The sequence below is a fragment of the Pongo pygmaeus genome, chromosome 13 (genome assembly GCF_028885625.2).
Source record: "Pongo pygmaeus isolate AG05252 chromosome 13, NHGRI_mPonPyg2-v2.0_pri, whole genome shotgun sequence".
Taxonomy (NCBI): Eukaryota; Metazoa; Chordata; class Mammalia; order Primates; family Hominidae; genus Pongo; species Pongo pygmaeus.
The window spans coordinates 53,608,839-53,635,847 of record NC_072386.2 but is presented as its reverse complement, the minus strand read 5'-3'; the positions used below and the strand labels follow the sequence as shown (position 1 = coordinate 53,635,847).

Below are 27,009 nucleotides of genomic sequence, written 5' to 3'. Positions count from 1 at the left end.
AAAAACCAGTAAAAATTATAAACAAGACGACAAGGGAAGATTACAAAGGGGTACTAATATTACACTTTATCTTCTTCACATAATCAATATGAATTAGCCTTAAAATCACAGAAAAGTAAAAAAGTTAGAAAAAATTCAAATACAAGTTGGAATCCTAAAAGGAATAAGACAACTATCTAACATAGTCCTGTTCATCAAATCACAGTAAAAGCAATATTCAAATAAAAATGGATACTAGGCTTAATAGCTGGGTGATGAAATAATCTGTACAACAAACCCTCATGATGTAAGTTTACCTGTGTAACAAACCTACATGTGTATCCCTGAACTTAAAATAAAAGTTAAAAAGTAAAATAAAGTAAAACTCCATATAAATAAAAATTAATGACACAGGAGGAAAAAAGAACTTTAGATACTCTTAACAAAATATGTATGAGTGTGTGTGTGTGTACATGTGTGTACATATTTTAAACTAATTTTCTATTGAAATGAATCTTAACGTGCATTTATTATCCTGTTCTTTCAAATATTGATTTCAAATAAACATCTCTCCCCAACTGGACAAACCACCTTTATGATTATGACCTTACCAGAATTTCCTTGCTTGTTTGTGCACACTCTGAAATCTAAAGGTACATTCAACTCCAGACTGGATGAAGTGTGGTGGAGTAGATGCGAAAGGACAGCAAAGGAAAATGCCCTCCAAGCCTGAGGCAAAAGATGGTGTCTCCCAAAGCAATTCATTGTCAGCTCAACTCTTTTTTTGCAAGACTTGTATTTTATGTTTTAAAATACAAGGGAGAGAGGTTGATTAATGAGTACAGATATACAGTTAGATAGAAGAAATAAGACCTAGTGTCTGATACATCACTAAGTTGACTATAGTTTAGAATAATTTATTGTATTTTTCAAAATAGCTAGAAGAGAATGATTCAAACGTTTCTAGCTTAAAGAGAAGACAATACTTGAGGTGATGTACACCCCAACTACACCCCAACTACCCCAAAACTATAAAGATTCGATCTTTATAAATTATATAAATGTATTAAGTTATCACATATATCCCCAAAATATGTACAGCTATTATCAATTTTTTTAAAAATTTTAATGCAAAGGAATTTTACATTATACTCCCAGCACACTTGTGCTTTTTTTGTGTTTTTTTGTTTTGTTTTGTTTTGTTTTGTTTGAGATACAGTCTTGCTCTGTCCAGGCTGGAATGCAGCAGTGTGATCTTGGCTCACTGCAACCCCTGCCTCCTGAGTTCAAGTGATTCTCGTTTCTCAGCCTCCCAAGTAGCTGTGATTACAGGCACGTGCCACCATGCCCAGCTAGTGGTTTTATTTTTAAGTGGAGACGGGGTTTTGCCATGTTGGCCAGGCTGTTCTCAAGCTCCTGGCCTCAAATGATCTGCTTGCCTTGGCCTCCCAAAGTGCTGGTATTACAGGCATCGGCCACCGTGCCTGGCCCCATAGCACATTTGCTTTAATACAAAAATCATATTATTGCTCTCTTCTTACATGTTGGAGTAAAATTATGCCATATTTATCCTGCTGCTTTGGGTCTCTCAGCAATGAAAAGGAGTGTGCAGGGGTGCCCCAGGAGTCTGAGCAGTAAGGGAAAGCCGGCTTGCTGCTGTGTATACCTTCTGATCCAACCTGGACTCCATGAAAGAGCTTCCACCTTGGTCAGTTTTGGGTAAACCCTACCATTTACGGTTCCCCCACGGTAACACAGGGCTGTCTTTCATCTCTAATTCTAGGACATCTCCAGGAAGTAGGGGAAAAAAATGTGCCAACCAATCTATAGAAAACCTGCCCAGGTATGGCTATTATCCAGGAAATCCTATACTTGTTGCTCAACAACTTGCTTTCTGAGGAACAATTCCCTGTATTCAGAGCTCTATAGGAATCCAGCTGCTCCCTCTGAGGTGAAACCAACCACAGTGGCATTCCAAAGCCCCACGTTCCACCAAACACTGATTCCGGCTAGCTGCTGGGCATGACCAATGCATACCACAGAACCACCCTGGCTGATGGAGGTTGTCTCACAACAGGCTCCCCATACCCAGTGGGTTCTAAGATTTAAAAGGTAACATGCTCCCTGTCTTCATCATGGGACATTCTATATCTGTGCATATCCAATAAGAAGCCACTAACTGCATGTGGCCACTGGGCACTTGAAATATAGCTAGTAGGAACAGAGGTGTGCTGTATAATATACACCCCAGATTCAGAAGATTTCGCAAAAATAATGTAAAATACCTCATTAACAAATTTTTATATTGATTATGGGCTGAAATAATATTTTAGATAAAAATGTATTAAATAAAATATATTATTAATATTAACTTGTTTCATTTTACTTTTTTTAATGTGGCTACTAAAATTTTAAAATTATGTATGCCATTCATATGTATAGCTTACATTATATTTCTATTAGACAGTACTACTCTTGATAAGCCATAAATACAGAAAAGCTCTGCCTTGTGGGTATATCAATGAGGTTTTAGTATATTCCAGATAATCTACCGTGATTAATCCTTCAACCACTTGGTTCTACATTAGAGATTCCAGCCTTGGGTCTTCAAGGCCTTCCATCACCAAGAATCCTCTCTTGAGAAACAACCCTAGGGAGACTGACACCTTAATCCATTTTTGGTATCAAACCCACTTAATAATTAAGGGAGCTTAGCAAGCTGATATGAGGGTCAGATCTTGTTTAACCTGTGGCAGAGTACAGTACAGGAAGGAGGAAGAGGAAGTGGCCAGAAAGGATCAGTCAGAATGATTGAGGTGAGAGGGTATCAAAAAATCAACTTTCCCTGGTAGTCAGGTGATCCCAGTAGACAGAACCTCAATATACATTATGTTTACACATGCATATGTACACGCACACATACACACATACACAGAGTACTAACACAGATATACACATTTAGTACTAACACCAGGGTAATCTTGAAAACTGCCAATGAGAAATGGTTCTAAGCATTTTAATTTCTCATTCTTTCTACTTAGTAGATTTAGAATAAAGGATATATGAAAAGATGGTTATTTTGCTGGTTATTTTGCTTTGGGATAATACAGTCTAGACATTGGAAGAAAGATTTAATAGCCATTTTCAAATATGTGAAGGGTTATTACAGAGTGTCAGAACATCATTGTGGATCACTAAGGAAAATCAAAATGCCTTCCTGGCAGTTTTCTTAAAATAGTGTAGCCTCTCATCTGCCTGGAATGGATTAGGTGTAATCCACATTGAAGGTGGGAGGCTAAACAGCTGTCGAGTTTGTAACTACCACAATGATTTACATTAGGAAGTAAATCAAAATCCCCACCTAACCCACCTGGTACAGGAAGATTTCCTTCATGAGGTGGAGCTTAGAAGAGGATGTGGAATAGAGGAGGGTCTATGTGACTATTCCACTTTTTTATATCACAAGAAAATGAACTTCTTTCCCTTGCTGAGAACATCTGGCCATTCCCTGCCGTCTCCTTACTCTCGCCTCAACCCCCATGCACATACGTGCACACACACACTTAAAATTTCCCTTCCTGAATTCCACTCATCTTTCCAGCCCCAACTAACATTCCAAGCCTTCCATAAATCCTTCAGGGCCACCTCAGCTCATCCATACTCTGGACCTCTTTAGTGTTACACGCACCTGTAGATTAAATTGCAGCTAAATCTCTCAACCAACTCACCAAAATAGCTCATGTCCTTCATTGCCTGTGTGAAACGTACATGGCACAGTAAATATACTTGGCTAGGAAGTTACTTTCTAATACGTCAGTATACTTCAGCCCCTAACAATTGAGTTGGATATTTACCAAGAGTCATTGTGTTTGTTCCCAAACCTGTTAATGTCAGACATGCTTATGACAGGCATATGCTGTTAGTATTTACATAGTTTAATTAAATATTACATAAAATGAGTACAAAAAGAAAGCAGGTTGTTTATTCTGAAAACTACATTGCAAAGAGTTTAAGGTGAACTGCTTTTTTAAAACTGCTGCTGAATTAGATGTGAGGTAGATATCTGTTAAAGATCTCAAGGAATTTTTCTTTTTTTTTTTTTTTGAGACGGAGTTTTGCTCTTGTCACCCAGGCTGGAATGCAATGGTGCAATCTTGGCTCAATGCAACCTCTACCTCCTGGGTTCAAGTGATTCTCCTGCCTCAACCTCCTGAGTAGCTGGGATTAGAGGTGTCCGCCACCATACCCAGCTAATCTTTGTATTTGTAGTAGAGATAGGGTTTCAACCATGCTGGCCAGGCTGGTCTCGAACTCCTGGCCTTAGGTGATCCACCCGCCTTGGCCTCCCAAAGTGCTGAGATTACAGGTGTGAGCCACCATGCCTGACCACAAGGAATTTTTAAATCTAAAATGATTCCACACTCGAGTGGTTTACAAATATTTTTAAGTTCTCATTCTACATTAAAGAAATTAATACTTTTAAATTATAGAAGAGTTATCCAAGAAAAAATGATTGATGTAGACCCCAAGAAGATCCTTAATCAAATAAAAGATCTTGGTTCTACATCAAAAGACTGGTAAATAAACACACATCTAGATACTTTAAGTTGCTGTAACGTGTTTAGGTATGTATGTATCACAGATTTATGATGTTCCACTTGAACCATGTTTTCTTAATGATCTGAGCAACAATCAGTCCAGATATGTTGGTTTAGAGGGATTCTATTGTTTTTGTAGGTATGTGGCCTCAAACCCACAATGATTATTATTATGTCTTTCAGAGAAGAGACTGTTGTGGTCCACAGCCCTCAGCATTCCACACGGGATCAAGTGTTTTACAAAAGGTAAAAGTCACAGTTGCCTAGGAATCGGAAGACCCAAATTCGGGTGCGAACTCATCATTTTGCCAAATTTCAATTATAAGCAATTTTCAGGTTCTACATGTTATAAAACAGGAACCATAACACTAGACCTACTTACTTCATGGTGTATATACAGGAAACAACGTAGACAATATTAGAAAGGCAATTTGAAAAATGCAAAGAGCTATATACATGTAAGGATGCGCAGTGGATGCTAAATACGTTTTTCTTAAATGAGTGAGTAAAGAACAATGGAAACAAACAAGCAACTCCCTTAGACTCCAGTGGCATGGAGAAAGGATTGTTTTGAAAATTGATATAATTTTCAATGTTTGAGGTGATGGATGTTTGAGGTGATGGATACGCTAATTATCCTGATTTGATCATTACACATTATATACAGGTATATAAATACCACTATATCCCATAAATATGTAGTTATTATGTGTCAATTAAAAGCAATAATAATAATAAAGTGCCCTGTATTGATGCAAGGTTGGCCTGAACACAGAATTTCAACTGACTAGCAAAGTAGGTAAATCTCACAAGTTTTGTTGGCTTTTATATCTTCTATTATTTCCTCCGGTATTTATTTTTATTTTTTCAGACTGTCTTAGCAAACTACATAAAGAATAATCAGAGAAAAGTAATTCTTCGCTGTGTTTCTACCTCCTCTATCTGCCAGAAAAGGAAACATCCATCGTGAGTAGGACCCATTTCATTCATGAGGCTAAGAAGCAATAAACCCTCTTAAAATACCTATTTCAGGCCAGGCACGGTGGCTCATGCCTGTAATCCCAGCACTTTGGGAGGCTGAGGCGAGTACTTCAAGGCCAGCCTGGACAGCATGATGAAACCCTATCTCTACCAAAAATACAAAAATTATCCAGTCTCATAACCCAGTCTCAAAAGAAACAAATCAAATAAAATACAATTTTAAATAACTATTTCATTTAAATGGTTAGTGATGCTTTTGCTCATCAGCAATGAAGAGCCTTTGCATACACAAATCAACTTACATGAAGTTAGTCACTGCCCAGAGGAAGAAATAGGCCACTGATATTCCCAAGAATGTAGACAGGAAGTGAACTTCTCAGGATCTTGTTTAAGGTAAGATATTTTCACAACTCAAGAGGTATGGTCTTATATGGCTACCATTTCCATGCATTTTCCCTAAGTGCCATCTGCGGTTGTTTCAGGATGTCTAACGTCTCCCTTAAAACATAAGCTGTGAGTAATCGCTTGAGAAGCCACAGCCCATTACTGCAGCAAAGCATTTTCCAAACTGAGACTGCAGTTCAGTATCCCCACTAACTGCTACTGACTCAAGGCAGCTACCTGATATGAAATGGTGCTAAAGTTATACATAAGAGTTGGTCTCATCCTTTTCCTCCTATCATTTCCTAAAACAAAACTGCATGTGGCCTGTTGTAGTAGCTATTTGGAGCTCTTAAACGGGTTTTTCAAGTTCTGTTCTTTTGGACCCCTGACATAAACTTTAAATTGTGTTTCACTGTTTTTTATGAATATTATTTAATGAATATTGTCCAATGAGATAATGTCTTATTTTCTCCAGGCTTTTTCACATTGTTTACCCACATTGGCAATAAAGGAGATCAAGCCAGCTCACAGCTAGTTTGATTTAAGCATAATACATTTGTGAAAAGTGGTTGAATTGTCTGTTCCACATTTTTCACTAGAACAACTGAGTGTTTAAACCACCCTGGGTTTTAAAAGCCATGGATGGCTGTTGTCAGCCCTCCTTGCCTTGGTCTTCCTGAGTTCGGTGCACACCAAAAGTGCGATAAAAACAGACTCCTTCTGCCATTTGTAAGTATCTCAAGCCTCCACAAAGTTTAAATTTCACAACTACTTCAATTCTCTTAATAGCTGTTTTCCCTATGCTAACAGACTCATCAAGCAGTTGTTTTAAGGGGATATAGCCTTAAAGCTGAAAGTACGGTTGTTTTAAAACAAAAGTAAAGGTGAACTCAAATAAAGGATAATAATCTCATGGTAAAAAGAAGTACAGAAATAAAAAAATTATTATTTACATGGTTAAAATTATAAACAGAAGCATAATATAAAGTATGCAAAAATAATCATAAGAATAGATCTATAAATACACCCTCTCATGCACCCTGTCTCATCAAGTCAAATTTGTGCATATGTTCTGGGGGTTAACAGACTGTCTCTAAAGCCCATCCATAGATTCCCTAGGAATGTTCATTTCTGTACCAGAAATGTCCTATTAAAATCAGGGACAAGAATGCTTACTATCACCATTACAATTTAACATTTGGGGAAAGATACAGACAATTCAGTAACATAAAAAAACAAATATTTAAATATTAAAAGAAGTAAAAGAGCTATTATTACTTGTAGAATATGATAGTATACTGAGAAAATCCCAAAATTATAAACTGAAAAACTAAATTAAGAGAAGTTTTTTCATAATTATTTTACTTTTATGTAGTACAATGTGATGTTTTGATATATGTCTACAATTTGCAGTGATTAAATCAAGATAATTAGCATATCCATCACTTCACTTCATTGATACTTTTGTGGTGATACATTTGAAATTACTCTCAGTTATTTTGAAATATACAACGTATTACTGATTACAGTCATCCTGCTGTGCAGTAGATCTCAACTACTCTTGTCTAGCTGAAACTCTGTACCCTTGGACCAGTAATTCCCCATTCCTTCACTCCTCTCCTACCCACTGTCTCTGAGAACCATTATTCTTCTACAATTCAAATTTTTTCTTATTATACTTTAAGCTCTGGGATGCATGTGCAGAACGTCCAGGCTTGTTACATAGGTATACACGTGACAAAATGTTTTGCTGCACCCATCAACCTGTCACCTACATTAGTTATTTCTCCTAATGTTATCCTTCCCCCAGCCCCCCAGCCCCCAAAAGGCCCCAGTGTGTGATGTTCCCCTCCATGTTTCCCTGTGTTCTCATTGTTCACCTCCCACTTAGGAGTGACAACATGTGGTGTTGGGTTTTCTTTTCCTGTGTTGGTTTGCTGAGAATGATGGTTTCCAGCTTCATCTGTGTCCCTGTAAAGGAGATGAACTCAATTCTTTTTTATGGCTGCATAGTATTCCATCGTGTATATGTGCCACATTTTCTTTATTCAGTCTATCATTGACGGGCATTTGGGTTGGTTCCAACTCTCTGCTATTGTAAATAGTGCTGCAATAAATATATGCGTGCATGTGTCTTTATAGTAGAATGATTTATTATCCTTTGGGTATATACCCAGTAGTGGGATTGCTGGGTCAAATGGTATTTCTGGTTCTAGATCCTTGAGGAATCGCCACACTGTCTTCCACATGGTTGAACTAATTTACACTCCCACCAACAGTGTAAAAGCATTCCTATTTCTCCACATCCTCTCCAGCATCTGTTGTTTCCTGACTTTTTAATGACCACCATTCTAACTGGCATGAGATGGTATCTCACTGTGGTTTTGACTTGCATTTCTCTAATGACCAGTGATGATGAGATTTTTTTCATGTTTGTTGGCAGCATAAATGTCTTCTTTTGAGAAGTGTCTCTTCATATACTTCATCCACTTTTAGAAGGGGTGGTTATAGATCTGTGGCATTATTTCTGAGGCCTCTGTTCTGTTCCATTAGTCTATATATCTATTTTGGTACAAGTACCATGCTGTTTTGGTTACTGTACCCTTGTAGTATAGTTTGAAGTCAGGTAGCATGATATCTCCAGCTTTGTTCTTTTTGCTTAGGGTTGTCTTGGCTATACGGGCTCTTTTTTGGTTCCATATGAAATTTAAAGCAGTTTTTTCTAATTCTGTAAAGAAAGTAGCTTGATGGTGATAGCATTGAATCCGTAAATTACTTTGGGCAGTATGGCCATCTTCAAGATATTGATTCTTCCTATCCATGAACATGGAATGTCCTTCCCTTTGTTCGTGTCCTCTCTTATTTCCTTGAGCAGTGGTTTGTAGTTCTCTTTGAAGAGGTCCTTCACATCCCTTGTAAGTTGGATTCCTAGGTATTTTATCCTCTTTGTAGCAATTGTGAATGGAAGTTAACTCATGATTTGGCTGTTTGTCTATTATTGGTGTACAGGAATGCTTGTGATTTCTGCACATTGATTTTGTATCCTGAGACTTTGCTGAAGTTGCTTATCAGCTTAAGGAGGTTTGGGGCTGAGACAATGGCATTTCCTAAATATACAATCATGTCATCTGCAAACAGAGACAATTTGACTTTCTCTCTTCCTATTTGAACACTCTTTCTTTCTTTCTCTTGCCTGACTGCCCTGGCCAGAACTTCCAATACTATGTTTAATAAGGGTGGTGAGAGAGGACATCCTTGTCTTGTGCCAGTTTTCAAAGGGAATGCTTCCAGCTTTTGCCCATTCAGTATGATATTGGCTGTGGGTTTGTCATAATACCTATTATTTTGAGATACATTTCATCAATACCTAGTTTATTGAGAGTTTTTAGCATGAAGGTGTGTTGAATTTTATCAAAGGCCTTTTCTGCATCTATTGAGATAATCATGTGGTTTTTGTCATAGGTTCTGTTGTGATGGATTACATTTATTGATTTGCATATGTTGAAACAGCCTTGTATCCCAGGGATGAAGCCGACTTGATCGTGGTGGATAAGCTTTTTGATGTGCTGCTGGATTCAGTTTGCCAGTATTTTATTGAGGATCTTTGCATTGATGTTCATCAGGGATATTGGCCTGAAATTTTCTTTTTTTGTTGTGTCTCTGCCAGGTTTTGGTATCAGGATGATGCTGGCCTCATAAAATGAGTTAGGGAGGAGTCCCTCTTTTTCTATTGTTTGGAATAGTTTCAGAAGGAATGGTACCAGCTCTTCTTTGTACCTCTGGTAGAATTCGGCTGTGAATCCATCTGGTCCTGGGCTTTTTTTGGTTGGTAGGCTATTAATTACTGCCTCAATTTCAGAATTTGTTATTGATCTACTCAGGTATTCAACTTCTTCCTGGTTTAGTCTTGAGAGGGTGTATGTGTCCAGGAATTTATCCATTTCTTCTAGATTTTCTACTTTATTTGCATAGAGGTGTTTATAGTATTCTCTGATGGTAATTTGTATTTCTGTGGGATCCATGGCGATATCCCCTTTATCATGTTTTTATTGTGTCTATTTGATTCTTCTCTCTTTTCTTATTAGTTTTGCTAGTGGTCTATCAATTTTGTTGATCTTTTCAAAAACCCAGCTCCCGTATTCATTGATTTTTTGAAGGGTTTCTGTGTCTCTATCTCCTTCAGTTCTGCTCTGATCTTAGTTATTTCTTGTCTTCTGCTGGTTTTTGAATGTTTGTTCTTGCTTCTCTAGTTTTTTTAATTGCGATGTTAGGGTGTCAATTTTAAATCTTTCCCACTTTCTTTTGTGGGCACTTGGTGCTATAAATTTCCCTCTAAACACTGCTTTAGCTGTGTCCCAGAGATTCTGGTACGTTGTGTCTTTGTTCTCATTGGTTTCAAAGAAATTATTTATTTCTGCCTTAATTTCGTTATTTACACAGTAGTCATTCAGGAGCAAGTTGTTCAGTTTCCATGTAGTTGTGCGGTTTTGAGTGAGTTTCTTAATCTTGAGTTCTAATTTGATTGCACTGTGGTCTGAGAGACTGTTTGTTATGATTTCCATTCTTTTGCATTTGCTGAGGAGTGTTTTACTTCCAACTATGTGGTCAATTTTAGAATAAATGTGATGTGGTGCTGAGAAGAATGCTTATTCTGTTGATTTGTGGTGGAGGAGAGTTCTGTAAATGTCTATTAGGTCCACTTGGTCCAGAGCTGAGTTCACGTCCTGAATATCCTTGTTAATTTTCTGTCTCATTGATCTGTCTAATATTGGCAGTGTGCTGTTATAGTCTCCCACTACTATTATTTGGGACTCTACGTCTCTTTGTAGGTCTCTAAGAACTTGCTTTACGAATCTGGGTCCTCCTGTATTGACTGCATATATATTTAGGATAGTTTACTCTTCTTGTTGTGTTAATCCCTTTACCATTATGTAATGCCTCTCTTTATCTTTTTTGGTCTTTGTTGGTTTAAAGTCTGTTTTATCAAAGACTAGGATTGCAACCCCTGCTTTTTTTTTTTTTTTTTTTTTTTGCTTTCCATTTGCTTGGTAAATATTCCTCCATCCCTTTATTTTGAGCCTATGTGTGTCTTCGCATGTGAGATGAGTCTCCTGAATACAGCACACCGATGAGTCTTGAGTCTATACCCAATTTGCCAATCTGCATCTAATTAGGGCATTTAGCCCATTTACATTTAAGGTTAATATTGTCATATGTGAATTTGATCCTGTCATTATGATGCTAGCTGGTTATTTTGCCCATTGGTTGATGCAGTTTCTTCAGTGTCGATGGTCTTTACAATTTGGTATGTTTTTGCACTGGCTGGTACCAGTTTTTCCTTTCCATGTTTAGTGCTTCCTTCAGGAGCTTTTGTAAGGCAGGCCTGGTAGTGACAAAATCTCTCAGCATTTGCTTGTCTGTAAAGGATTTTATTTCTCCTTCACTTATGAAGCTTAGTTTGGCTGGATATGAAATTCTAGGTTGAAAATTCTTTTCTTTAAAAATGTTGAATATTGGCCCCCACTCTCTTCTGGCTTGTACGGTTTCTGCCGAGAGATCCACTGTTAGTCTGATGGGCTTCCCTTTGCGAGTAACTCGACCTTTCTCTCTGGCTGCCCTTAACGTTTTTCCCTTCATTTCAACCCTGGTGAATCTGACAATTATGTGTCTTGGGGTTGCTCTTCTCAAGGAGTATCTTTTTGGTGTTCTTTGTATTTCCAGAATTTGAATGTTGGCCTGTCTTGCTAGTTTGGGGAAGTTCTCCTGGATAATAACCTGAGGAGTGTTTTAAAGCTTGGTTCCATTCTCCCCTTCACTTTCAGGTACACCAATCAAACGTAGGTTTGGTCTTTTCACATAGTCCCATATTTCTTGGAGGCTTTGTTCATTCCTTTTCATTCTTTTTTTCTGTAAACTTGTCTTTACACTTTATTTCATTAAGCTGATCTTTAACCTCTGATATCCTTTCTTCCGCTTGATCAATTCAGCCACTGATACTTGTGTATGCTTCACGAAGTCCTTGTGCTGTTTTTCAGTTCCATCAGGTCATTTATGTTCTCTCTAAACTGATTATTCTAGTAAGCAATTGCTCTAACCTTTTTTCAAGGTTCTTAAATTCCTTGCGTTGGGTTAGAACTGCCCTTTTAGCTCAGAGGAGTTTGTTATTAGCCACCTTCTGAAGCCTACTTCTGTCAACTGGTCAAACTCATTCTCCATCCAGTTTTGTTCCCTTGCTGGTGAGGAGTTGTGATCCTTTGGAGGAGAAGAGGTGTTCTGGGTTTTGGAATTTTCAGCCTTTTTGTGCTGGATTTTCCTCATCTTCGTGGATTTATCTGTCTTTGGTCTTTGATGTTGGTGACCTTCAGGTGGGGTTTTTGTGTGGACATCCTTTTTGCTGATGTTGATGCTATTCCTTTCTGTTTGTTAGTTTTCCTTCTAATAGTCAGGCCCCTCTGCTGCAGGTCTGCTTGAGTTTGCTGGAGGTCCACTCCAGACCCTGTTTGCCTGGGTATCACCAGTGGAGGCTGCAGAACAGCAAAAATTGCTGCCTGATCCTTCCTCTGGAAGCTTCATCCCAGGGGGGCACCTGCCAGATGCCAGCCGAAGCTCTCCTGTATGAAGTGTCTGTCAACTCCTGATGGGAGGTGTCTCACCATTAGGAGGCACAGGGGTCAGGGACCCACTTGAGGAGGCAGTCTGTCCCTTAGCAGAGCTCAAGCACTGTGCTGGGAGATCCACTGCTCTCTTCAGAGCCAGCAGGCAGGAACGTTTAAGTCTGCTGAAGCTGGGCCCACAGCCGCCCCTTTCCCCAGGTGCTCTGTCCCAGGGAGATGGGAGTTTTATCTATAAGCCCCTGACTGGGGCTGCTGCCTTTCTTTAGAGATGCCCAGAGAGGGGGAATCTAGAGAGGAAGTCTAGCTACAGTGGCTTTGCCAAGGTGCAGTGGGCTCTGCCCAGTTTTAAATTCCCCGTGGCTTTGTTTACACTATGAGGGGAAAACCACCTACTCAAGCTTCAATAATGGTGGATGACGCTCCCCCCACCAAGCTCGAGCATCCCAGGTCGACTTCAGACTGCTGTGCTGACAGTGACAATTTGAAGCCAGTGGATCTTGGCTTGCTGGGCTCTGTGGGGGTGGGATCCGCTGAGCTAGACCACTTGGCTCCCTGGCTTCAGCCCCCTTTCCAGGTGAGTGAACGATTCTGTCTTGCTGGTGTTCCAGGCGCCACTGGGGTATGAAAAAAAAAAAACTCCTGCAGCTAGCTGGGTGTCTGCCCAAACGGCAGCCCAGTTTTGTGCTTGAAACCCAGGGCCCTGGTGCTGTAGGCACCCAAGGGAACGTCCCGGTCTGCAGGTTGTGAAGACCATGGGAAAGGCATAGTATCTGGGCTGGAATGCACTGTTCCTCACAGCACAGTCCCTCATGGCTTCCCCTGGCTAGGGGAGGGAGTTCCCCGACCCCTTGCACTTCCCGGGTGAGGTGATGCCCCACCCTGCTTCAACTCTCCCTCCATGGACTGCACTCACTGTCTAACCAGTCCCAATGAGATGAGCCAGGTACCTCAGTTGGAAATGCAAAAATCACCTGCCTTCTGCCTCATTGGGAGCTGCAGACCTGAGTTGTTCCTATTTGGCCATCTTGCCAGCCACCTCAAGGAAGATAATTTAATGATGACTGGTTAACCAGACAAATTTCCTAAAACTGGTTGTTCATTTCAACAAACATTAATATTTACTGCATGTCACATAACAGGCTAGGCACAAAGCGTACAAACATAAATAAGATTAAAGCCCTGTTTAATAACCTCTATTAGTAAAACCAATCAGAAGGTATGTGAGAACAGAGTCCATTCATGATATCAACAACATCAAGAACAATGCAAAGCAACTTTACCAAGAAATGTGTTGGATCTGTCTGAAGAAAATTACAAATCATCTTGAGAAATACAGAATTTTTTAAAAGACTGAATAGAGACATATACTAAACTATTGGTGGAGAAGACTAGCCATTATAAAGCAATTCCAATGAAAGTCCTGACAGTAAATACTTCCTTTATGGAAACTGACAAAATGTGCCAAAGTTTATCTGGAAGGGTCAGAAGAGCTAAAACATTTTGGGAATAAAAAGATAAGAAACGGCCCAGCATGGTGGCTCATGTCTGTAATCCCAGCACTTTGGGAGGCTGAGGCAGGCAGATTACCTGAAGTCAGGAGTTCGAGACCAGCCTGGCCAACATGGTGAAACCCCATCTCTACTACAAATACAAAAATTAGTCGGGCATGGTGGCATACGCCTGTAATCCCAGCTACTTGGGAGGCTGAGGCAGGAGAATTGCTTGAGCCTGGGAAGCGGAGGTTGCAGTGAGCCAAGACCGTGCCACTGCACTCCAGCCTGGCCGACAGAGCAAGACTAGGTCTCAAAAAAAAAAAAAAAGATAAACTGCTTTGTGACAGACACCTTCAAGGGAATAAAGATAGAAGCCATAGACTAAGAGAAAATATTTGCAAAAAATGTATCTGTTAAAGGACTGTTCATATGTAGTATATTTAAATATCCAAAATATATAAGGAACTCTTAAAACTGAACAATGAGAAAACAACCATCCCTATTAAAAAATAGGCTAAAGACCTTAGCAGACATTTCACCAGATAGACAGATGTCAAATAAGCATATGAGAAGATCTGCAACATCATACATCATCAGAAAAAGGCAAATTAAAATAATAGTGAGATACCATTACACACCTATCATGACTACCTAAATTCAGAACACTGACAACATCAAATGCTGACAAGAATGTGAAGCAACAGGAACTCTCATTCAGTGCTGGTGGGTATGCAAAATGGTACAGCTACTATGGAAGACAGTATGGTGGTTTCCTGCCAAACTAAATATACCCTTACCATATGTCCCAGTGACTGTGCTCCTTGGTATTACCCAAAGGAGTTGAAAACTTAGGTACACACACACACACACACACACACACACACACAAACCTGTACATAGATGTTTACAGCAGCTTTATTCACAATTGGCAGAACTTGGAAGTAACCAAGATGCCCATCAGTGGGCGAATGGATAAACGGTGGTATATCCAGACAATGAAATATTATTCAGTGCTAAAAAGAAATGAGCTATCAAGCCATGACAAGATATGTAGAAAACTTAAATGCATATTACTAAGTGAAAGAAGCCAGTCTGAAAAGGCTACATACTGTATAATTCCAACTATATGATATTTTGGAAAAGGCAAAACTATAGAGAGTAAAAAGATCAGTGGTTGCCAGGGGCTAGGGGAAAGGGAGGGATGAATAGGAAGGGCACAGAGGATTTTTAGGGCAGTGAAACTATTTTATATTACACTATAATAGTAGATACATGTCACTATAAATTTGCCCAAGCTCATAGAATGTACAACAAGAGTGAACCCTAAGGTAAACTATGGACTCTGGGTAATCATGATGTGTCAATGCAGGTTCATCCACTGTAATGAGTGTACTACTCTGTGGGGATGTTGATGATGGCGAATGCTATGTATATGTGAGTGCAGGGAGTATATGGGAAATCTCTGTACCTGTTGCTCAATTTTGCTGTGAACCTAAAACTGTTCTAAAAACTAAGTCTATTTTTTTTAAAAAAAAGGATAACAAACTTGCCCAAGCCCTTATTTAAAAAAGTTATAAAGGTAAAATAACAATGGTATTGGCTGAAGATACAGAAAAGTCACCGGACCAGATGACTGACCCCAGGTAAAGCACTTCTACTAAAAAGAGCATCACAGTTCAATGAGAACAAGAGAGGCAATATTTAACTATAATTTGGGGGAACACTGTGAAAAAAAGAGTCCTTTTATATCTTTGTATCATACCATTCAGCAAATTAAATTAGTGATGGTTTTACATTAAGTATGAAACGTTAATGTTTTAACATTAAGTATGAAATGTTAATTTGCATAAGCTAAGAAAATATCTGGATAACTTTAGTAACAATCAATGAAATCCAATTTAAGATAATAAAGACATCTAATTTTTCACCTCTTAAATTGTGAAAGATCAAAAATTATGATGTTGAATGCTAGTAAAATTGAAGTTTGGTGAGTATCCTAAAGGACACTTTGGAAATAGAAACTGGTATGATCTTTTTGAATGGTAAGTTGGCAACATATATTAAACATCAGGCCTATTGATCCAGTAATTCTACTCCTAGAACATCATCAAAGAGGCAGTAAAAGGTCTACGTAACACAATTCACATTAAAATTCACTTTATTGTAGACAAAAGTAGAAAGATCGTAAGGGCTGTTTATCAATAGGAGAATGAGTAATTACACAGTAGAATATGACTTTTTAAAAATTACACATTCACAAAATAGTACAGAAGCTCATCAAAAAATTTAAAAGAGAACTACCATATGATCCAGCAATATCTCATCTGAATATACACCCAAAGGAAAGGAAATCACTGTCTTGTAAAGATATCTGTACTCCCATGTTCACTGCAGCATTATTCACAATACCCAGGATATTGAAACAACTGAAATGCCCCTCAACAGATGAATGGACAAAGAAGTTGTGGTATGCATACATATTAATACATATATAGTACACATATGTGTTAATATTAATGTACATATATAGTACACATATGTGTTAATATTAATGTACATATATGTATTAATATGTATTATGTGTACATATGTATATATGTGTATATATGTATGCATATATGTATGTATACAACTTCTTTATCCATTTGTCTGTTGATATGTACCTATATATGTACAATGAAGTATTATTAAGCCTTTAAAAGAAAGGGATACTGCCATTTATGACAACATGGATGAACCTAGAGGATATTATGCTAAGTATAAGCCACACAGAGAAAGAAAAATAGTGCATGATCTCATATGGGGAATCTAAAATTTTTAAAAATTGAATACAGTACATAGAAGCAAAGAGTAGACGAGTGGGGTGGGGATGGGAGATGCAGGTCAAAGGGCACAAAGTTGCAGTTATGTAAGATAAACAAGTCTAGAGTCTAACGTACAGCATAAGGACTAAAGTTAATAATATTGTATTGCATATTGGTAATTTGGCAAGGGAATAGATTTTGGGTACTCTTACCACAAAAAAGCAAACCAAAAGAAAGAAAAGTAACTATGTAAGATGACAGACATGTTAATTTGCTTGACAAATTAACATGTATGCTTTTTGTTGTTGTTGTTGTTGTAGTTTTTGAGACGGAGTCTCGCTCTGTCACCCAGGCTGGAGTGCAGTGGCACAATCTCGGCTCACTGCAAGCTCCACCTCCCAGGTTCAGGCCATTCTCCTGCCTCAGCCTCCCGAGTAGCTGGGACTACAGGCGCCCGCCACCACGCCCGGCTAATTTTTTGTATTTTTAGTAGAGATGGGGTTTCACTGTGTTAGCCAGGATGGTCTCGATCTCCTGACCTCATGATCTGCCCGCCTCTGCCTCCCAAAGTGCTGGGATTACAGGCGTGAGCCACCACGCCCGGCCAACATGTATATGTTTAATATGTATATTAAAATATCGTGTTCTACACTTTAAGTATATACAACAAAAAATATACATTTATATCTAATTTGAAGATTTTTTATTAAATTTCTACCAAGCTAATATTATATAAAAAACACACAATTCAAAACAATACTGTAGGCATAATGAACTTCATTTGCTAATGTATGCCTATGTACACACAACACAAAACTAGAACAGCAATAATGCTAGGGTTAATTTTATTTTATTCTTTATATTTTCAGTACTTTCCTAATTCTACAATGAAAAAAAATATATGTCTTCTTTGTTTTCAGAGGGAGGAAAACAGCATTATTTAAATAAAGAGGTACTAGAGACAATATCAGAATTTAAAAAAGGACTTAAATTCATACATAAAAGATCCATAAAGAATAGTGAAATCTGGGACTCCCGGCGCTGGGCCCGGGCCTGGAGCTGGCGCCCTTTGAGCGACGCCCAGAGGGGGCCCCCGCGCCCGCTGCCAGGGCCCCGGCAGCCCCTGCCGCGCCGCCCCCGCCGCCGCCGCCGCCCCGCACCGCGGACCCTGGCGGCTCCCCTGGGCCGGCACCCGCGGAGGCCGAGCCCGCCCCCGGGCAGAGCCTGCGCGTCTACTCGGACCTGCATGCCTTCTACTACTCGTGGTACGGGAGCCCGCGGCGCGAGGGCCACTACATTCACTGGGACCACGTCATGGTGCCGCACTGGGACCCCAAGATCTCGGCCAGCTACCCCCGCGGCCGCCACAGCCCCCCAGACGACTTGGGCTCCAGCTTCTACCCGGAGCTGGGGCCCTACAGCTCCCGGGACCCTGAAGTGCTGCGGGAGCATATGACCCAGCTCAAGGAAGCCGCCATCGGCGTCCTGGTTCTGTCCTGGTACCCACCTGGCATGGCTGATGATAACGGGGAGCCCTCAGATGACCTGGTGCCCGCCATTCTGGACACCGCCCATCAGTACAGCATCCAGGTATGGCTCCCATGGTGCATTTTACCGCTATAAGAACAGCATGGGCAAGAGCCTCCCACTCTTTTATATCTACGACTCATACCTGACGTCCCCTGAGGCCTGGGCCCACCTCCTGACACCAAACGGGCCCCACTCGATCCGCAACACACCCTACGATGGGGTCTTCATAGCGCTGCTGGTGGAGGAGGGCCACACCCACGACATCCTGGCCGCCGGATTTGACGGCATGTACACCTACTTTGCCTCCAATGGTTTCTCCTTTGGTTCTTCCCATCAGAACTGGAAAGCTGTGAAGAACTTTTGTGATGCCAACAACCTCATGTTCATCCCCAGTGTGGGGCCTGGCTACATAGACACCAGCATTCGGCCCTGGAACAACCACAATACGCGCAACAGGGTCAATGGCAAGTACTATGAGACAGCCCTGCAGGCGGCCCTGACAGTAAGGCCTGAGATCGTCTCCATTACCTCCTTCAATGAGTGGCACGAGGGCACCCAGATTGAGAAGGCCATTCCCAAGAAGACACCCACCCGCCTGTATTTGGACTACCTGCCTCACCAGCCCAGCCTGTACCTGGAGCTGACCCGCCGCTGGGCGGAGCACTTCATCAAAGAGAAGGAGCAGTGGCTCATGTGAGGGGCCTGGAAACGGGCGTGAGGTGCTGATGTCCTTGCCTTGCTGGAAGATGTCACCATGTGGGGTTCAGCTGAGGTTGTAGGCACTCACTCGTTCCCAGGTCAGAGGTCAGCAGCTGGGTGCTTCTGGGTGGGCCGTCAGGCATGTGTCTGTGCAACAGAGCCCGTTCCTCAGGCGAGTGGTGCTGGGGTGCTGTGGAACGGCAGAGGCTGGCAGGTGACTGAACTTAGCCCAGGGCAGCTCCACATCCTGGGAACACTTTCATGTAACCCCTTCTAGTTTTGAACTTTGCAGCAGGCTGGTGCTGTGTAGTGGCCACCCAGTCACCACCCTTGGAAGGGTGTCAGGGTCTGGGCTCGCATGCGCCCTGCTCCCTTCTGCCAGCCTGCATCCTTTCCGCCAGCCTGCATCCTTACCTCAGGCCTCCTTCCCACATCATCTGTCTTCTCTAAGTTAGGGAACCATATTTGAGACTTTCAAAAAGGGAACTTCTAGGTTTAAGCTCCTCCCAGTAGATTCCTGAACCCAATTATCAGGAAATCATCCTGAGCACTCACAGGTTCATTTAACATTCACTCATCAAGCACCTTCCTATGTGCTAGGTGCTGGGGAAAACTTGACCAAGGAAGAGTTCCCGTCCTGAAGCTTCCAGGACCCAGCTTTCCTTTTCTGGTGTGGCCTTGTAGCTAGTGCCTGGGCACAGTTGTTTTTCTTTTTGCAGTTTTACCTAGTGCTGGGAGTTCAGTTCTTTCTCCTCTAAAAAAATACCTCTGTGCTCCAGAGCCTAATTTTTCCCAGATGCATATTTAGCTCTAGGGAGAGGACTAGGAGGAAATCCCCCTCCCTTTAGCTGCCTGAACTGACTGAGGCCCACTCACTAGAGCCATGTTCAGTGCTACTGTGATTAGTAGTAATTAAATATGAACTGGTATTCTCAAGTAAGCATTCCTTTTGCTCTCTTCAAGACCTCACAAATTCTGACCTTAGATTCTGTGACAAACTGATATACGAGCTGGGCTGGCTATGGCTTCACCACGAGTAGGTTTGCCTAAGAAATTACTAAACAATGGCCGGGCGCGGTGGCTCACGCCTGTAATCCCAGCACTTTGGGAGGCCGAGATGGGTGGATCACAAGGTCAGGAGATCAAGACCATCCTGGCTAACACGGTGAAACCCCGTCTCTACTAAAAATACAAAAAAATTAGCCAGGCATAGTGGTGGGCGCCTGTAGTCCCAGCTACTCGGGAGGCTGAGGCAGGAGAATGGCGTGAACCCGGGAGGCGGAGCTTGCAGTGAGCCAAGATCACGCCGCTGCACTCCAGCCTGGGTGACAGAGCGAGACTCCATCTCAAAAAAAAAAAAAAAAAAATTACTAAACAAGGCTGGGTGCAGTGGCTCACACCTGTAATCCCAGCACTTTGGGAGGCCGAGGCAGGTGGATCACCTGAGGTCAGGAGTTTTGAGACCAGCCTGGCCAACATGGTGAAACCCCATCCCTACTAAAAATACAAAAATTAGCTGGGCATGGGTGCCTGTAATCCCAGCTACTTCTGAGGCTGAGGCAGGAGAATCGCTTGAACCTGGGAGGCGGAGGTTGCAGTGAGCCAATGTGGCACCACTGGACTCCAGCCTGGGCAAGAGCAAGACTGTCTCAAAACAAAAACAAAAACAAACAAAAAAAAAACCCACAAAAAACATTACTAAACAAGACTTCTAGAGGGAATTAACAAACCAGTGCTTATTTACAAATAAACTAATATGCTAACTGCAGGAACCCTGATTAAAGCAGGCCCCTGTTAACACCTCACAAGATTCTTAGGATATACTTGAAAACAAGTGCATTGGAAACCACTGTACTGAGAAGTTTATGGGCTCAAGACTGAATGGGAAGCTAGGCGTGGTCGCTCATGCCTGTAATCCCAGCACTCTGGGAGGCTGAGGTGGAAGGATCGGTTGAGTCCAGGAGTTCGAGACCAGCTTGGGCAACACAGAGAGACATGTCTTTAAAAAAATAAAAAATGGGCTGAGTGCCTTGGCTGACGCCTGTAATCCCAGCATTTTGGGAAGCCAAGGCGGGTGGATCACTTGAGGCCAGGAGTTCAAGAACAGCCTGACCAACATGGCAAAACTCCATCTCTACTAAAAATACCAAAAAAATTAGCAGGGTGTGGTGGTGCACACCTGTAGTCCCAGCTACTCAGGAGGGTGATGTGTGAGAATCACTTGAACCTGGGAGGTGGAGTTTGCAATGAGCCAAGATCGTGCCACTGCACTCCAGTGTGGGCAACAGAGATTCTGTCTCAAAAAAAAAAAAGACTGAATCGGAATTTTGGGAACTAGGGTGCAAGAGGGAAGGGGAGGAAGGAGGAAATAGACCCCCAGTGGTCACCTCAAGGACACCCAGCCCCAGTTAGGTAACTGATATTAAACCCCACCAGAGAGATGAGCAGGCCTGGCCACCTGGCTCTGGGGCTTAGCTGGGGAAACCAAGGCAGGCAGGGACAGCTGAAAGGGTTGGATGTTGACCTATAGTAATTTACAGAAGGTAGCAACACAGGCTTCATTTAACACACGCACAATCTGAAAAATACTAAACATGGCAAGGCCAGGGGGCAGAGGCAGCCATTCTCACACATTGCTAATGGCAGTGTAACTTGACTCAGTTCTTTTGAAGGCTAATCCATATTGAGAGCCATAAATACTTCCTACACTTTGACCTACTCTCCTAAGGAAATAATTCAAAAGAAGAAAAATAAACCATTTACAAATAAAAAAAAAAAAAAAAAAAAAAAAAAGAATAGTGAAATCTGAATAAAGTCTGCAGTTTTAGTTTACAGTAATATATACACAAATGCTGATTTCTTAATTTTGATAAATGTAATATAAGGTTATTTAGGTCATATTGGTGAGTAAGACGGTATTGGGAAATACCTTAAAGTTCAGTTACCTTAGAGAACGGGCCTGCTAGGAAGTGTTGGTAATTTGTCTTTGGGGCTTTGTCTTCCTATTATCTTTGCAACTTTGCTGTAAATCTAAAATTATCCTAAAAGAAAAAGTTACTTTAACAAAACAAGATTCATAATGGGTAAAGAATTCGCATATCTGGAAGATGGCCTTTGCTTTTGAGGACATCATCACCAAGGGGAATCATGTTCACTTGTAAATCACCCCTTAGAAACCTCAGAAACATCAGTTAGTTTTGAGTGGCAGAACTGGGGGTGATTTTATGTTCTCATTTATTGATTTGTTTTATTAATTGCTAGCTACATGGGTCAATGTAAATATATTTAATACTCTGAAGCTACCTGGAAACAAAATACTGTACTACCCCAGTAGGACATTACTTGCATTCTTTTCTTTCTTTTCTCATTTATCCAAGCAACCTTCCACATTCCTAACATGTGGCAATAATTCAACCTCTGTACTTTTCCAATCGTATTTATAAACACAGTTTTTCAGACTTTACTATCACAAAGCCCCAGAAATAACCTAGCAAACCATTTTACTTCAGAAATGCCAATGGAGCCTTGTGGGTTTGCCATCTCCTGCCTGCTGCTGCCTCCCTGCATAACTCCTCCCCAAATATTCCAGATACTTCTCTAATTAATGAAGACCTCACCACTTGGATCCTATCTCTTTGTTGCAAGAGCACAGATGAACATTTTTAGTATTCTGCAAGACTCAGAAACCTAGAAACTGGTAATATGGAGAAACTTCAGATTTCTTGAGATCCAAGGGTCAGGGTCTCTAGTTGCTCATTTCTTTTATTTATTTATTTATTTATTTTTATTTTCTAAGAGGAGTTAATTGATTGCAGAACCAAGAGCCCCTAGTCCACCACTAGCAGTCAGATCCCTTCCACCTTCCCCTATACATATGGGGGATTGAAAACAGATCCTCCCCATGAAAAACACTGGAGAGTGCTCATCTAATTCAAACTCCTCATTTCATAGGGAAGAAAATACAAGGAAGTTAGGGGTGGGGGAACTAAGGTGGGAGGAGGTAAAGTTGACTACATTCTTATTTTATTTACCAAGCTGTTGACAACTCACTAACTCCCCCCACCGCCCCATAATCCTATCCCTTCGTCCTCAGGGCAAACTCAGACCAAAGTTAAATGGGGGTGCTTTCAGTTTTGGCTTGCAATGGTGTTATGCAAGAGTAACCCAAAGAACATAAGATAATGCTTAACCTAGAGAAGGAAGCAGGTCCTGTTCAAACTTGTTCCATTCATAGATGGGGGTGGGGTGGGCAGCACACTCTTGTCACTGTGACATGTGAGCTAAGAAAATGTATCCCAATTGCTGGCTTTTGAGCCTTTCTGGAATTAGATGCCATTTTGTAATTTCAAGGAAAAAAAGTAAATCTCCTTCTTTGCCATGTGAACTAAGGTGTAAAACGGAGAAAATGTGTTTTCAGGATTTAAAGGACCTACTTATGCTCTTAACTGCTGAGTTATTTTCACCAGCAGACCTTGTCTTTGTGTAAGCCCTAGACTTCTAAGAAGTGGGGAAATTTAAGCAAGGGAGATGGAAACACAGAGGGAGAAAGGAAAGAGAATTAGGTGGTTCTATGGAAGGAACGATAGTGACCTCTGATCTACACACTTCAGGCCAAATCCCCATACCCCTCAGCTGACCAGCTGTCTGATTAAGGTTCTTAAAATAATGACATTGGGCCAGGCCTGGTGGCTCATGCCTGTAATCTTAGCACTTTGGGAGGCCCAGGCAGGCGGATCACGAGGTCAAGAGATTGAGACCATCCTGCCCAGCACGGTGAAACCCTGTCTCTACTGAAAATACAAAAATTAGGCCGGGCACAGTGGCTCACACCTGTAATCCCAGCACTTTGGGAGGCCAAGGTGGGTCGATCACGAGGTCAGGAGTTCAAGACCAGCCTGGCCAACATGGTGAAACCCCATCTCTACTTAAAAAAATACAAGAATTAGCTGGGCGTGGTGGCAGGTGCCTGTAATCCCAGCTACTCGGGAGGCTGAGGCAGGAGAATTGCTTGAACTCGGGGGGCGGAGGTTGTAGTTAGCCAAGATTGTGCCACTGAACTCCAGCCTGGGCAACTGACTGAGACTCCGTCTCAAAAAACAAAAAAAAAAAAAGAAAAAGAAAAATACAAAAATTAGCTGGCCATGGTGGTGCATACCTGTAGTCCCAACTACTCGGGAGGCTGAGGCAGAAGAATCTCTTGAACCTGGGAGGCGGAGGTTGCAGTGAGCCAAGATCGTGCCACTGCACTCCAGCCTGGTGACAGAGCAAGACTCCGTCTCAAAAAAGAAAAAAGAAAAAAAAAAAAGGACTGACTTGTCAAACACTTGCTCCATTCAAGGACTGACTTGTCAAACACTTGCTCCATTCACTCAAGAAATACTTCTGGCTCATTACTGGCCTGAAACCTCTCTCTCTTTCTCTCCATGTATTACTGCGTAAGGCTGTACTGTCCAATACGGTAGCCACTAGCATATGTAGCTACTGAGCAACAGAAATGTGGCTACTTCAAATTGAGATGTGTATACTAAAGAAATTAAAATTACATCCATGGCTCACATTTGTGGCTATAATTATATTTCTACAGGTCAACACTGCTCTAAAGACAATGTAGTACTAGAATTAGAGATGTTTAAGCCCAAGCAGCAAGTACCAGCTAATCTTCCTAAATTTTATGGTGTTCTAGAAAACTGATTGGGGAACTGAGTCTTGATTAACTCATCCCAAGGTAAAATTCATTCATAGGATCATCTGACTTCTATCCATGAGTTCAACATGGAAAATATTGCAAAGCTCTGATGCTCCACTCAGGTGCAGAATAAATGCTCCCAATTCAATGTGAGCAGCTCTTTCCTCTGGGGATACATGAGAGTGAGACATGGGACTTGAGGACTCTGCCATAACGGAAGCAAAGAGAAGAGAAATAGGGATGGAAGAGGAGGGAAGAAAGGGAGAGAGGGGAAGGTATAGATTAAGATAAAAAGAGAATAGAAGGGATGGTGAAAGTATGAATGGAAACATGGAGATTAGGAAGAAACAGAGGTAGGGAAGAATATCTCTACGGTAGAATAAAATCAAGCATTCTTCTTACTGCTCAGAGTAATTCTGAAGGCTAAAACTGAGAAGGCCAGTATCAAAAATGAAGTGACAATGGCCCAGAGAGAGAACTCAAGAGGGTTACTCCACTCAGCAAAGAAAGACAGCCCTTAGAATGCCCCTGAGTGAATGGATGGAGCCACATTATGTAACTCACTCACTTCTCTGCCTTTCATCTTTGTCAATGGCCATAAACCTGCAATTTCACTAAGTGCAATTCCCATTTCAGAGAGTCTTTAAAGCAAGCAGCAGTGTCTCACAAACCCATGAAAATAGTTCCTTTTCACTCTCTTATCTTGAATCTCAAAAAAGCATACTCTTGCTATGAACAGATATGGACTTCTTTGAGTTTTTAAGAGCCAATTATAGCACATCGCAACTAGTGTACACTATAATACTGTCTCCAAAGAGGGCTCTCCAGCAAATGCAGGGGGTCCCCATGATACAAAGGGCTGTGTTCTAAAAGTTCCTGTGTAAGGTGATTGTCCAGTGCTTAGAACATATTTTCATGGAGAGGAAAATAAAACAGCAATGAATGGCTAGAAAGAGACCCAGTCTAGTCCAAACATTCTCCTTAACCATGTGTCTGAACTATGTGACTGTAGAGCGCTCTTGGATCTGGGAGCCATGGTGCAGTGCAAGGGGGAGAAAAAGGAAAAGGAGACGGAAAACTCTCCAGCTACCTCCTGGATGGGAGGTGCCACCAGCCATTTCTTGAGGCCCCCAACAAGCTATAAGGTAAAAATCCTCACTTGAGAGAACCTGCACTGCTCACTGATACCCGCTATTTTTGCAAATTCACTCAGTGGCTCACAGAAACACTTGACAGAGTGCTGAGTGGCATGGATTTGGGAAGGATTCAGGGCAGCAAACAAGCAAGCTGGAGAGGGCAGCGGGATGGGGGCCTAAGAGGCTAAATCAGAGGTTCTCGAATGTTCTCAGTCCATGTCACTCTGGCATCTCAGGTATTTTTTTCATTATACTTCTAGGCAAAGAGGAATACCTAACAGTTCCATGAGTTAAACAGGTAGATCCAAACAACTCAATAAATATTTATGTCCTAACGACTTAGTAACTATTTGAAAAGAAAAATATATAAATTGATGAGAAGGTGATATTTTTATTTCATTCTTATATAGCCATAATTTTCAATGAGACCTATATGCTGCTGGGCACTACGCAGCTTTTCTAACTTTGGAATTAGATGGGATTCTGCCACCCCATTTCCTGCTTCACATTGATTTTTATACCACACTGGCTATTTATCACAGCAACCCCTGAAAGCCCAGCTTTTCAAAGATATGACTTCACTGAAAGGAATGTAGTGATCTAATGTTAAAACTATGAACTACCTTAAGCCCGTAGTTCACATGGTAGCTGACAGATGTTGATTGTTTCAGTGTTTGCCTCAAAAAAAAAAAAAAAAATCCCACAGCCTCTCCATGAATTCACTGTGGCACCCCAGGGTGCCTTCGGAGAATAGTTTGGAAAAAGGCAAGGCTAGAATGTTTCCAATGCAACCAATTAAGATTATCCTTTCTGGTTTACATTTGCACAGTAAGAAAAATGTAACCCACACTGAAATGGCCATGGGCTTGACCTCTGAAGTAACCTCTGCCCTGCCCTTTTAAAAGTGTTCCGCATTCAATTCACAGCATCCTTTGGGTAAGTGATAAACTTCTCGGTGGCTCACAGACATATTCTGCAGACTCTGGGACAGAGAGGACAGGTGATTCTGTGTTGATGGGTGAGATCACATTTTTAAAAACCACTTCACTCTATAGTATAATGTAGACAATTATTAAGAACTATTATGGTTTAGATGTTCTTCATT

The 27,009-nt window shown here is 41.2% G+C and overlaps 2 protein-coding genes across 3 annotated transcripts in view; one reads left to right on the top strand and one right to left on the bottom strand.

The window, feature by feature from the left end:
• Positions 1-27,009, bottom strand: part of GLIS3 (GLIS family zinc finger 3) — a 512,125-nt gene that overhangs the window by 447,189 nt on the left and 37,927 nt on the right. The window lies entirely within an intron of this gene.
• Positions 18,241-19,209, top strand: LOC129043852 (glycoprotein endo-alpha-1,2-mannosidase-like protein). Its single transcript, XM_054500967.2, has one exon. It carries the CDS (start codon positions 18,373-18,375, stop codon positions 19,078-19,080), a length of 708 nt encoding a protein of 235 aa, XP_054356942.1. The 5' UTR covers positions 18,241-18,372; the 3' UTR covers positions 19,081-19,209.

Bases quoted from the DNA above. Each gene is read 5' to 3' on its own strand.
- LOC129043852 (XM_054500967.2), top strand. From the start codon at position 18,373: ATGATAACGGGGAGCCCTCAGATGACCTGGTGCCCGCCATTCTGGACA.